The sequence below is a fragment of the Gobius niger genome, assembly GCF_951799975.1.
Source record: "Gobius niger genome assembly, chromosome: 3".
Taxonomy (NCBI): Eukaryota; Metazoa; Chordata; class Actinopteri; order Gobiiformes; family Gobiidae; genus Gobius; species Gobius niger.
Window position 1 is genome coordinate 5,207,294 of NC_136854.1, and position 12,213 is coordinate 5,219,506.

The window sequence follows — 12,213 nt, forward strand, 5'->3', positions numbered from 1 at the left end:
ACAGATGCCATTAATACAGGTAATGAGTGGAGGACAGAGGAGCCTTTTAAAGAAGAAATCTTGCTTGTTTGTTATTGACCAAATACTTATTTTCCACCATAATTTGCAAATGAATTAATTAAAAATCAAACAATGTGATTTTCTGGATTGTTTTTCCTCATTTTGTCTTTCATAGTTAAGGTAGCCTATGATGAAAATTACAGGCCGCTCTCATCTTTTTAAGTGGGACTTTTCCCCCACTGTAGGCTTTAAGCTCCAGTGGAGACGCGTTTAGATTTGGGTAAAGCTGAACTGGAGAATAGGCGCTCGGTCAAAGCGAGAGGTTTACTATGTTTTGTGCAGAAATTATGTCTAATGTGTCACATGCACTTCAAACTATTTTATTTTTCTACTTCGTGACCCAGCGCGGTGGGCGGGACTGTTGAGAGTATCCATGGCGACGTCTCGGGTGAAATGCCGATTTTCTTTTTCGTGAGTTCCGTCCTGTAGTAGCAGCCTGTGTTGTGTGTGTACAAAATGTCTCCTTAGCGACCCGCTCCCTGGCTTCTCCGTGCGCTGCCAGCTCACTGCCCGGTGCTCACTGCCCGGTCATCTTCGTGTCTGCGGAGAAGTAAGAAACAGCAACCGAGAACAAAGCGAGAGGTTTTTAAAGCGGCGCGTTTGGGGAGCAGAGAAGAAGAGGACGGTCAGTAGTAGCATTATCACGCTAAAGCTAACGAGCATGCACATATGGTTTGTTACGTTACAAAGGTGATTTGTGTGGTTGTCTGTTTGTACTTAAAGGCAGCTGTATGAGGTCGTAACTGGCTATAGACTGTCAGTTTTACTGTGACTTGCTAGCGTTAGCATGATGCAGCTAACGGTGGTTGGTTGGTCAGTGTTGTGTTCATGTTCGAAAACAAGCTAACGTTAGCTTAAAGCCTGAACTGAGGAGGACACTGGGCACCAGCCAATAATCTGGACATATTTGACATAATATTTTCTAAAACCTAGTAAACACTAGGTTTTTAGAAATATTACGATTTTACACTTTCGTTTGACCATTTTTGTGGTGTTTATTGTTTCACTTCCTTGTTGAACACTGACAGGAAGTGACATAGATAGAGGCAAACAATTTTAAACTGTTGCTGTGCCGACCATGTAAAATCAATGGGAAATGAGTCAAACCTAGCCTGGCCTTATGGTGCGTTCCAGGCAACTGGTAACTGGTATTTTTCCCACTTGAAAGTTATCAGTTACGGCTTCAGTGCGTTCCAGGTGATTGAAGTCTTATGTAAACAAACGGCTAATGCTACAACAGTTAGCTCATACGATGCTAACGTTATATGAACGTTTCTTCAAACCAGATCTAATTATAAACATGCGACATAATGTTATGTTGAAGCTGTGACCAAAAGTAACGTTCACGTCACTGATGCAGTGGTTTTGTTAGTTTTATCAGTAGCGGTGCTGCTCCACTGGGGGCCGCCATTACTGTCTTCATCTTGTATACGAACATGTAGCAGTCTTTCCGAGTTCACAAGTTGTAATTACCAGTTCAAGCTTCGTTCCAAGGCATTTTTCCAAGTGGGAAGTGGTAAATTTACCACTTACCAGTTGTCTGGAACCATAGACCGTTAAAAAGAATAGACGTCTCCTGCTCACTCCTCCCCGTTTGCCACAATGACTACGCTTGAGGGGAAAGTAATGGCATATGTACAGACTCCCCCTCCCCAGCTCCGACGAAGCATGTTCCTAAAAAGGGCGTATGGGCGGGATCTTCACTGTAGACTCCACCCTTGTTTGACGTGTAGTTTTTTATTGACCTTTATTTAACCAGGATAGTCCCACTGAGATTAAGAATCTCTTTTTCAGGGGAGTCCTGGCCCCAGAGGGGAATCTATTGTACATGTCTTTAGTTGTAGGGGAAACCGGAGTACCCGGAGGAAACCTATGCAGACACGGGGAGAACATGCAAACTCCACACAGAAAGGCCCCGTCCAGTTGGGAATCGAACCCAGGACCTTCTAGCTGTGAGGTGTGAGCGCTAACCCCTGCGCCACCGTGCCGCCCAGTTTGCGCTGCTCCAATGCTAACAGTCCGGCCCTCAGTAGTACGAGATTTCGAACATTTTTCTTACGAAAACCAGCCTGGTCTCTGTAACTGTAACTAACCCAGCGTTATCACAGCAGGAATATCTAGCTGTAGAAAGTTTTAGAAAATTAGGGACCAGGCTCTAAAGTTGTTTTTCATGTGTCTGAAGTCCAATGCATTTCAATGGGAGACTAGTGGGGATATGGTGGTACCTAGGGGTGTGTAACGGTTCACGGGGATGTATTGAACCGTTCGGTTCGGCCTGTTCGGTTCGGTCCACTTGCGTACCGTTTCGGTGTATTATTTTCATTAAATAATGTAAATTTATTATTAGCGTCATATTAAGTGCCGCGGAACAAAGTTCCTACGCGAGTTTCCGCACGGACGCTATTGAGTGATGTACATTGAAGCTGCATGAGTAGCCGAGAGAAACTACAGGCGCTGGCTTTAAGTATTTGATTAAAAGTCTTGAGCCTCGCTACAATATCCCGTCACGTCCGCACTTCAGCCAAAAAGTTACACCAGCGCTCAGAGCCGGTTCTTCCTATACGCAAACTACGTAGTGTTGTTTCACTGATTAATCAACGCGTTGTTGTTACGGGGACAGGCTCTTCCAGCGCGCACTCACTCTCCGCCTACTTCGCCACATATAACTCCAAAACGGAGTAGTCTGGTGAAGTGAATGAGCAGGAGAGACCGACCGCCTTCCCCCTGTCTCATCCAAAGCGCGAGTGCTTCTCCGCTCGTGTCCCGCTCGGCCGTCTGTCTCCCGGTGCTTCGCCTCATGCGCGGCTCCTCCGCGGCTGCATCATGTCACCTTTGTCCCGGGCGCAGCTCTCATGTTTTCTCTGCGCGGACTCTGGGCTGCAGCTCTAGGCCTCACTCTCATTTAAACCCTCTTCTTACTGTGTCTGGTGAGTCTAGAGTAGTTTGGCGAGTAGACGAGAGTAAAAAGCCGTTCACTGTGGCCTTTTTGTTGAGTTGAATCCACATGGTTCTCATGAGTTACAGTAACTCTCATTATAAGAGTGCAATTTATTTAAAATATCACCCAAATGGGTCACTTTTATTTATTTTATGCAAGAATTCTATTGTGTATTGGCAGCTTTTCAAAAGAAAAATTTTGTTAGTTCTTATTTATTTGTACCGAAAATTAACCGAACCGAGCCCTCCAAAACCGTGAACCGAACCGAATACAATTTTAGCGTACCGTTACACCCCTAGTGGTACCACAGCTGTGGCGGAGCTAAGGCGGCCCCTAGTGTTGTTGCCAAAAAGCAGAGCGGCCAGCGGGCCATTGTCTGGAACACACCATTAGCCATCCGTAAAACTCAGTTCATTTATCATTTCCCTACATGTACGTCTGGGTCTGATCTCAGTGGCCGAGTTACACCGGTTGAATTTCAACCCACCATTCAGCGAGCGGAGGATGCGGGGCTTGTAGGTGACGTCAAGCATTTGCGCCACATTTGCTGGTTGTAGTTTGGCAATGGCGGCGGATGCGAAAGTAATGGTAGCTCTTCAATCCGTTCTGGCTCGGGTCCCAAATCTCCAGAAATGAAAATTGAAGCCTTGGAATGTGCAAGGAATTCTCCCAAGAGTTATGATAGAGTTATGATAGAGTTATGACAGAGTTATGACGGAGCTATGAGGGAGCCATGATGGAGCTATGACGGAGCCATGACAGAGCCATGACAGAGCCATGACAGAGCCATGACAGAGCCATGACAGAGCCATGACAGAGCCATGACAGAGCCATGACAGAGCCATGACAGAGTCATGACAGAGCCATGACAGAGCCATGACAGAGCCATGACAGAGTCATGACAGAGTCATGACAGAGCCATGACAGAGCCATGACAGAGCCATGACAGAGTCATGACAGAGTCATGACAGAGCCATGACAGAGCCATGACAGAGCCATGACAGAGCCATGACAGAGCCATGACAGAGCCATGACAGAGCCATGACAGAGTCATGACAGAGTCATGACAGAGCCATGACAGAGCCATGACAGAGCCATGACAGAGCCATGACAGAGTCATGACAGAGTCATGACAGAGCCATGACAGAGTCATGATAGCTGCTTCACCGGGGTGGGTTTGCTTGTAACCCCCTAGCTCAGCCGTCACCCGAGTGATGTCCTAGTGGGACAAGACCTCGTGGGAGGCCCAGGGCACGCTGGTGGGACTATGAGCTGGCCTGGTGTCGCCTCGGGGTCCCCCCCAGAACTAATTAATTAAATTAATTTAACATTAATTTACTGCCTCACTGAAATATAATGATAATTGTTAACTTACAATTGACATTATTCATCTAAATAAGTCACATTTTCTAAAGCATTAAAACATAAGCACTTTAAAGCTGCAAAAAGTTGCATAATGCGCCTTTTTACAGAGGGTCTGTTTCCGTGGTGGACAAATGTTGAACCTGCTCATTATTTCGTATATTTGTAGTGTTGCTTTGCTCTTCCTCGAGTCATGAGGGTTAATTCTATTTGTAGACCGTGTCGTGTCACTTTGGTTTTCACAAAAACATGTCCCACTTTATCAAGCTAGTGCAAAAATGGCTTCAATCGGCCTGTAGAGGGCGCCTTTACAGAACTTCGGCAGCACAGGGAGGCGATATGGTGGAAGTCTTGAAATCCGTTCTCTCTTTTTTTCTAAAGCAGCTAAGTTTACTCATTTGCCACTGTTTTATTACACAAGCTGGATAGTAAAACATTGAAAGCCGGGTCCTGGGTCCTGAAGTACATAAGGACCCCAAATATCACGCTGTGGCAGCTCACCTCTGCTATATTTCTACAAAGGTTAAATCTCTGTGACCAAATTCTGCAGATGTATAGATATACTGTGAATAAGAGAGCATGAATACCCTACACAGAGCATGACCCCCCATATGGTGCTTTGTGCCCAGTGCCTTTTACTGATTATTATGCAGAAAGATTACATGAGGCCACCATACTCTCCTGTCTTAATGGGAAACACTGAACTCACCAGATGGAAACATGTTGCATTAGCTAAAGAATAGCCTGGTTCTGTTTGTAGGAGTTGGAATGGCTGCGACTGCAGAGGGGAAGAAAGAAGAGGCCGACTATAAGAGAATGCACAGCTTTCCTCTGATCAGGGTAAGTCCCACCTGCATCATGGCTTTAAAAGACTGGTCACACATGTTGTGAGGTCCACTGCTGTGACCTCATATTTGGGAGAAAATGTGTTTTTTCTAATCAGCATTCAACTAAATTAAGTCCAAACAGTAGCTACAACGTTAACGAGGTTTAATCTGGAACTAGGGCTGGGTACCGTCAAACCATACCAGTATGAAACAACACAAAGCTTGGATTAATAAAGAAACCAGGTCCAAATTATGGAGCGGAATTTAACTTCACAATGAAAGCACTGCAGATGGAAGTGTTTTCTGCCATTTTTCTGCCATTTTTCAGATTTTAGCGACAGTCGAGCCTCTCCTCAGTGAGGATAAGCTGCTGACTGTGAGTGTGAGCCGTAGTAACTCTGTGATAAACTGAAAGCTGCCGATTCACCACAGCAGATTCACCACAACAGTTTCTCCAACGTGTGAGGAACACTCCCTTCAAATCAATGTATCGACCTGTAGATCAGGACATCCCTTTCTTAAAGTCTATTTCTGAATACAGTCAGCTGGACCTAGGGCTGTGCAATTAATCGAAATGCGATTACAATTTCGATTATTACACTAAACGATTACAAAATTTGCATAATTGAAAAGATTAATTGAAAAAGATAAAAAAAGATATATATTTAATTTTTTTGCATAGCAGACTTGCATTATTTAATGGCGCTGGGATTATTTTCCCTTCGCATTTCCCGTGCCATGGCTCATGCGTTTGCCTGACATAAAAACAAACAGCGCTGTGTGATGATGTCATCAGGCCGCCCTGCTTAGTTTGCTTGTGCAGGTGTGAGGGCTGGCCAGCAGGGGGCAGATGTGAAACAGAGACCTCTCCTTAATCAAGGCAAACTTGAAGTCATTTGTGCTTTTATGACTGTTCAGAAAACAAAATATTCAGCATAGTTTTTTTTATCAATAAATATATAAATAAAATAAAGACATTTTTTTAAAAGCAACAAATAATCGTTTGAGTAATCGTGATTTCAATTATGACTAAAATAATCGTGATTATTATTGTTTCAATAATCGAGCCGCCCTAGCTGGACCTGATGTACTTTCTGTACGTTCCAAAATGTAGTAAGAAAGTGCTCTCTTGTCCAGGGGTTCCCAACATGGGGGTTGGAACCCAATAGGAGTTTACAGGACACTGAGGGTGGGGGTTGCTGCAAGGCAATTTGTATTTTACTTTCTTTTTTTTAATGTAAAACTCTTTTATGACAAAAGTTATTGTAATCGCTAATTTCTTCACGTGGATTTGGGGGTCGTGGCCTGAAAAGTTTGTGAACCCCTGCTCTAGTCCACAAGAACACAATGAAGCGCCACAAAACGCAGAACATTGAGGCACAACGACCACATGGTTCAAGAGGAAAAAGCCCTACGTCACATTAGCTGTGAGGAAGAAAGTGTGTTCCCGCTGCCCAGAGGCGGCTCTGTGGATCATTAGCTGCAGCCTTAGTCATACACTGGAAACATTAGGGCTGGGACTCGGCTCACTCTTGAAATAAGATTTGCTCTGATATGTGTATCATCATGCGTGTTCTCCACTGGTTTTTACAGTCAGTGGTGGACGTGAACGCTGCCAGGACAGGAGGGGCAGCACTGCACATTTATGACACAATTCAAATCCTTCTATTATGAGGCATAGGCCCAGTGTGTAACGTAACGTAACTATCTCACTCAACATTTGGTTTACAACTTTTGGACACAGAACTTTCCTTGTCTATAAATTCTGACCGAAGTGCTGCAATTCCTTCTTCCAATATCACAATGAAAATAAAGCAAAGGCGGGCGAGTCAGTACCGTCCAGTTGTTGTGCTGCTGATGTCCCTGACTGTCCCTATGCCTCTCCCGACAGCACACAGACATGCCTGAGGAGATGAGGGTGGAAACGATGGAGCTGTGCGTGACGGCGTGTGAAAAGTTTGCAACCAACAATGAGGTAGGGCATCTGGTCTACTGTAGGGATGGGCAATACCACATTTTTTGGAATTGATACGATACCGATACTTTGGGGTCATTTTTCTCGATACCAATACCAATGCCGATACTGGTCATTTTTTATATGGGTGAATGTATTTCAATCAATATACATTTCTAAAACTGGTTATTTTATATAATTAATACATTGAAATGATATTACTTTAACTGGTTAATTATACAATGTTTATGTGAAATTAAATACATAAACAAAGTTTAAAACTAATACTTTAATGACAAACAGAATCTAAATCAGAATGATATGGCTGGCTTAGTTCAATCCCCTGCTCCTGTGGACTGTTTTGGTTCAGAACAAAGATGAAAAGATGAAAATTGTTGAAAATTGAAAATATGTTTAAAATTGCTGCCACGCCTACGTTTTACATATGCAAATTAGTATCGATACTTTTTGCCCAACATCGATACTTAAAAAGTAGCCGTTTGGTATCGATATATCGATACTGTGGTATCGATCCGCCCATCCTTCGTCGACTGCCTTTACTACAGATCTCAGGTGGCAAATCCCACGGGAACGAGACGAGATTTTGACATGATTTGACACATTTTGATCTTGTATGTTTCCATTGTGCTGTATTGTGTTGTTTGTGACAAAATGACCAAACTAGTAAATGGGATTTGATGAGATTTTATCACAATTCCTGTTATTCCTGGTCTTCTATCAATTCTTTGTTTTCTTTAAATAATAGGCTATATGGGCGTGCATGTAGTTTTATATCAGAACAATCAATCAATCAATCAATCAATCAATCAATCAACCTTTATTTGTATAGCGCTTTACAACAGCACCCGCTGAACCAAAGTGCTTTCCATAAGTGCAATATAATAAAAAACAATTTTAGCACAAAATATTTAAGAAAATACATATACATTGCACATGTGCAATTAGCAGTCAAAAGTGGCTTTAAACAAGTGTGTTTTCAGCCTAGCTTTAGGCTGAACAAGGCTAAGAAATTGAGCTCTTTTGACAGAAAGGATATTCTGATTAAACGTCCCTTGATTAAAGGCATTCAAAATATGACTGCAGTAATTATTTATCAAATGGGGCTTATAGCTTACAGGGACTGTACGGAGTTTAAAAATGTTAAAATTAAGTATTTTCCTCCCGCTACATGTTCCAGCCATGTCCTTCTGTGTAGAATGATGTAGAATGGGCCCAGACTTATTCACTGCCTCTAAAATCCTGCACTGTCACTGAAAAAGTTGTTATTTTTTATCTGAAGTGCCGTCGTGCACAAGCTTAATGTAGAGACTGCAGTTACGCACAAGACCTGAGGTGGCAGTAGTGAGTATAAAATGACCAACTTGCATCTAGTCTCTTTAAAACTTAAAAGTTGGTACATTTATTTTCCTAAAAGTTTGTTAAAGCAGAACAAAGTAACTTGTCTTAATTTTCTGTCAAAAGGAATACTACATTTGACTTCCAGCCTGACACACTCACCCATTTATTAGTGATTTTACCTCTTCCTTCCTCAATTATCCCCGTGTAATCATTCGCAGAGCATAGCTTTCTTTCTGCCCTTCCACATTGTTTTGCTTCCTCTGTGCACAGTGGTCGCAAAAAGGGGACAGATCCACATAAAAGAAGTGACCAGATGGGACAGTCCCAGTTTTGAGTCTTTTGCTCCACACCCCAACAGATTTCTCCCAAACCAAACCAAATCAAACCAAACCTAATTTGTCCCAAGTTTACTCAGTCCCTGTCCCAGTTGTATCAATTTTTGACCAATATAGTCCCCGAAATCAGACGCTTCATTTGAAAATGAATGTTTTTGGCCAATGTGATTATTAGTTGCCTCATTCTAACTTCTTCTCAATAAGGATTGGTGCATGTCATGAGACATTAACACCAATGTCGTGGAAGATTTGGAACCCTTGTAGCATGTTCATGAAATGTGTCCCATTTTATGAGTTGGGAAATCTGGTCACCCTAAGCTAAAGAAATCCACATCTATACAACATCTATAAAAAGGTCAAAGTCTGCAGTGCAAAGAAAGGGATTGTAGATGTTTACACAGTCATAGTGGTCAGTTGTACAGGAGCTCTCGAGTCATGAAGTCCCAGTAGTAAAAGCGTTAACATGATGTTCTTTCTCTCAGAGTGCGGCCAAGATGATAAAGGAGTCCATGGATAAGAAGTTTGGCAGCTCATGGCACGTGGTGATCGGCGAGGGCTTCGGCTTCGAGGTCACCCACGAGGTCAAGAACCTGCTCTACATGTTCTTCGGAGGCAGCCTGGCCGTGTGCGTGTGGAAATGCTCCTGATGCCCTCCCTCAGGAGCCTCTTAGTCCAAAGTGACGTGCTCCTGTAAGACACTCTCTGTAGTGCACAGATTAGGTTTCCTTTCTTCTCATTAGTTAGTGTGGCCTGAACGAATGAGCACCTTCAGTATGTGGAACGCACATATGCTTTTCTGATCCGACGGACAGAGCAAACATGGAGACGTCACGGCCACAGTCTCCAGGGATGCTGTCCACTAAAGAACTTTGTTTGGAGAGAGATACTGTTCTCATTTCCCTTGTCGGGTCCACATGGACTTACTTTGACTTGATTAAACCGTGCTTGCATGTAAAGGGTATGTTTGAGGATAGGTGACACCATCTGAATACAGGGCCTAGAGGTTTAAAGTTAAACAATGGCACATATGAACATTTTGACTCAGTTACTGGGTCATTATTGGGCCAGTACTGGGCCTATGAAACAAAAAGTGGCACAGTGTTCAGTGCCTTCTCTGTCAGGACAAGTGGAGTGATGTAATGACGTGTTTACAGTGAACTTCCACCAATAACTCCTGCGTAGTCATTAAAGATTGACACGGCTAACTCTGTGCCATTCTGGAAAGGGTCTATGACCTGATTTTTGGGCCCTTGGTCGTACTGTATCATTTAACTGGTTTAATGCTGCCTTTATGTGATATTATATTTAGGCTAAATATTACTTGTAGAGTTGAGAATTGCACAGACACCCTGTTTAAACCAAAACAAGTCTTACTCTGTCCACGAAGAAGGACATTGACCAGCTTGGTATTCAAATTCACTGAACACTTGAAGGTCTGCACAGACTGTTCTTCTGTTTTCCTTCACACACTTGTAGTTGTTGAGATCTGCAACAGATCTTTTTTACATTAAAACATTTATTATTATAAACTTTGGGCTTCAACCCGCGGTTCAACAGCAAGTTGAAATGTGGGCTGGATTTTGCAGAGTTTGCTTGGTTTGGCATTAATAGTTGGAGAAACCAGGCTAAACATGAATGTCTGTTTTACTGAGTGTGCCGGTGTGTATGTTTCCTTGCACTGGTCATTTCCAGGTCTCAACAAGAAAGGATCCGTTTCCCCATGGCACATGAAGGCAACATTACACTTTGAAAGATTGACTTGACCCTTGAAAAGTTCTAACATTTCAATGTGATATAGTTATAGACGTGGTATTTTAATGGGTTTGATTCTTCGGAAAAGGAGCAGTTATGATATTCAGCAAGCCCACGTCTGTGCTGCGGGCGTTTCTGCTCAGTCTAAGCACTTCCTGTGAGCAGGGATTTACTTCGTTATCAATCACAGAGAGTCACGGAAATCAAATGGGAATATACGGGAATAACTGTTGAAAAAGCTCAGAGGAAATACTAGTTTGCATGGCCTCAGGCTGACATGTTCTCAGCAGTTTTACAGTTTTACACTTTTTATGGACAGCAGGGTTCCTCCCCCTCTGTCCTATCCAGAGTCTCTCCTCGGCCCCTTGAACCATCTGACCTCCCCCATCGTTTCTCCCCATCACCTTTTTCCCGCCCTCCTCTTCCTCTGTCGTCTCCTCTTCCTCTGTCGTCTCCTCTACCCCCGTCTCTCATGGTCTCCTCTCCCCCTGTCCCTCATCATCGCCTCTTCCTCTGTCGTCTCCTCTCCCCCCGTCTCTCATGGTCTCCTCTCCACCCGTCTCTCATGGTCTCCTCTCCACCCGTCCCTCGTCATCTCCTCTTCCTCTGTCGTCTCCTCTACCCCCGTCTCTCATGGTCTCCTCTCCCCCTGTCCCTCGTCGTCTCCTCTTCCTCTGTCGTCTCCTCTACCCCCGTCTCTCATGGTCTCCTCTCCCTCTGTCCCTCGTCGTCTCCTCTTCCTCTGTCGTCTCCTCTCCCCCTGTCTCTCATGGTCTCCTCTCCCTCTGTCCCTCGTCATCTCCTCTTCCTCTGTCGTCTCCTCTCCCCCTGTCTCTCATGGTCTCCTCTCCCCCTGTCCCTTGTCGTCTCCTCTCCCCCCGTCTTTCGTGGTCTCCTCTTCCCCCGTCTCTTGTCGTCTCCTCTTCCTCTGTCGTCTCCTCTCCCCCCGTCCCTTGTAATCTCCTCTTCCTTTGTCGTCTCCTCTCCACCCGTCTTTCGTGGTCTCCTCTCCCCCGTCTCTTGTCGTCTCCTCTTCCTCTGTCGTCTCCTCTCCACCCGTCTCTCATGGTCTCCTCTCCCCCTGTCCCTTGTCGTCTCCTCTCCCCCCGTCTTTCGTGGTCTCCTCTCCCCCGTCTCTTGTCGTCTCCTCTTCCTCTGTCGTCTCCTCTCCACCCGTCTCTCGTCGTCTCCTCTTCCTCTCTCGTCTCCCCCCGTCTCTCGTCGTCTCCTCTTCCTCTCTCGTCCCCCCCGTCTCTTGTCGTCTCCTCTTCCCACCCCATGTCCCCTGGCCCTCGTCGTCTCCTCTGTCCTGTCTCTACAGGGTTGAGTGTGTGCGGGACACACCTCGGTCTCCGGTCTTTTACAGTTGGTCCCCTCGTGACCATGTCCACTTTGACGTGCAGTTGTCCTGGACAAATAAAGCACCAGCTCATTCTTTCTTATACTGTTTTTACAGGAAACAATAAACTCTGAGATTTCAGCCTCTTTGTTTGGTCTTTCCTTCTCACAGGTTCACTTTTCGACTATAGAATTGTTTTTTTGTTGGACATATCACGCATATGGGGCTTAAAAATAGACTTCAAACATAAGTTATTATACTATTACTACTGTCACTCACAATAACAC

General features: G+C 44.4%; 1 protein-coding gene across 2 annotated transcripts; it reads left to right on the forward strand.

Annotated features, from left to right (window-relative positions):
* The first annotated feature begins 349 nt into the window (after positions 1-349).
* Positions 350-10,852, forward strand: LOC306961398 (dynein axonemal light chain 4). Of its 2 annotated transcripts, none has more exons than XM_079554125.1 (4): positions 350-610; positions 5,121-5,200; positions 7,079-7,162; positions 9,318-10,852. In XM_079554125.1, exons 2-4 carry the CDS (start codon positions 5,129-5,131, stop codon positions 9,480-9,482), a joined length of 321 nt encoding a protein of 106 aa, XP_079410251.1. In that variant the 5' UTR covers positions 350-610; positions 5,121-5,128; the 3' UTR covers positions 9,483-10,852. The 2 variants fall into 2 exon arrangements, with proteins under 2 accessions (XP_079410251.1, XP_079410250.1); XM_079554124.1 differs by having other exon boundaries at positions 355-685.
* The last annotated feature ends 1,361 nt before the right edge of the window (positions 10,853-12,213 follow it).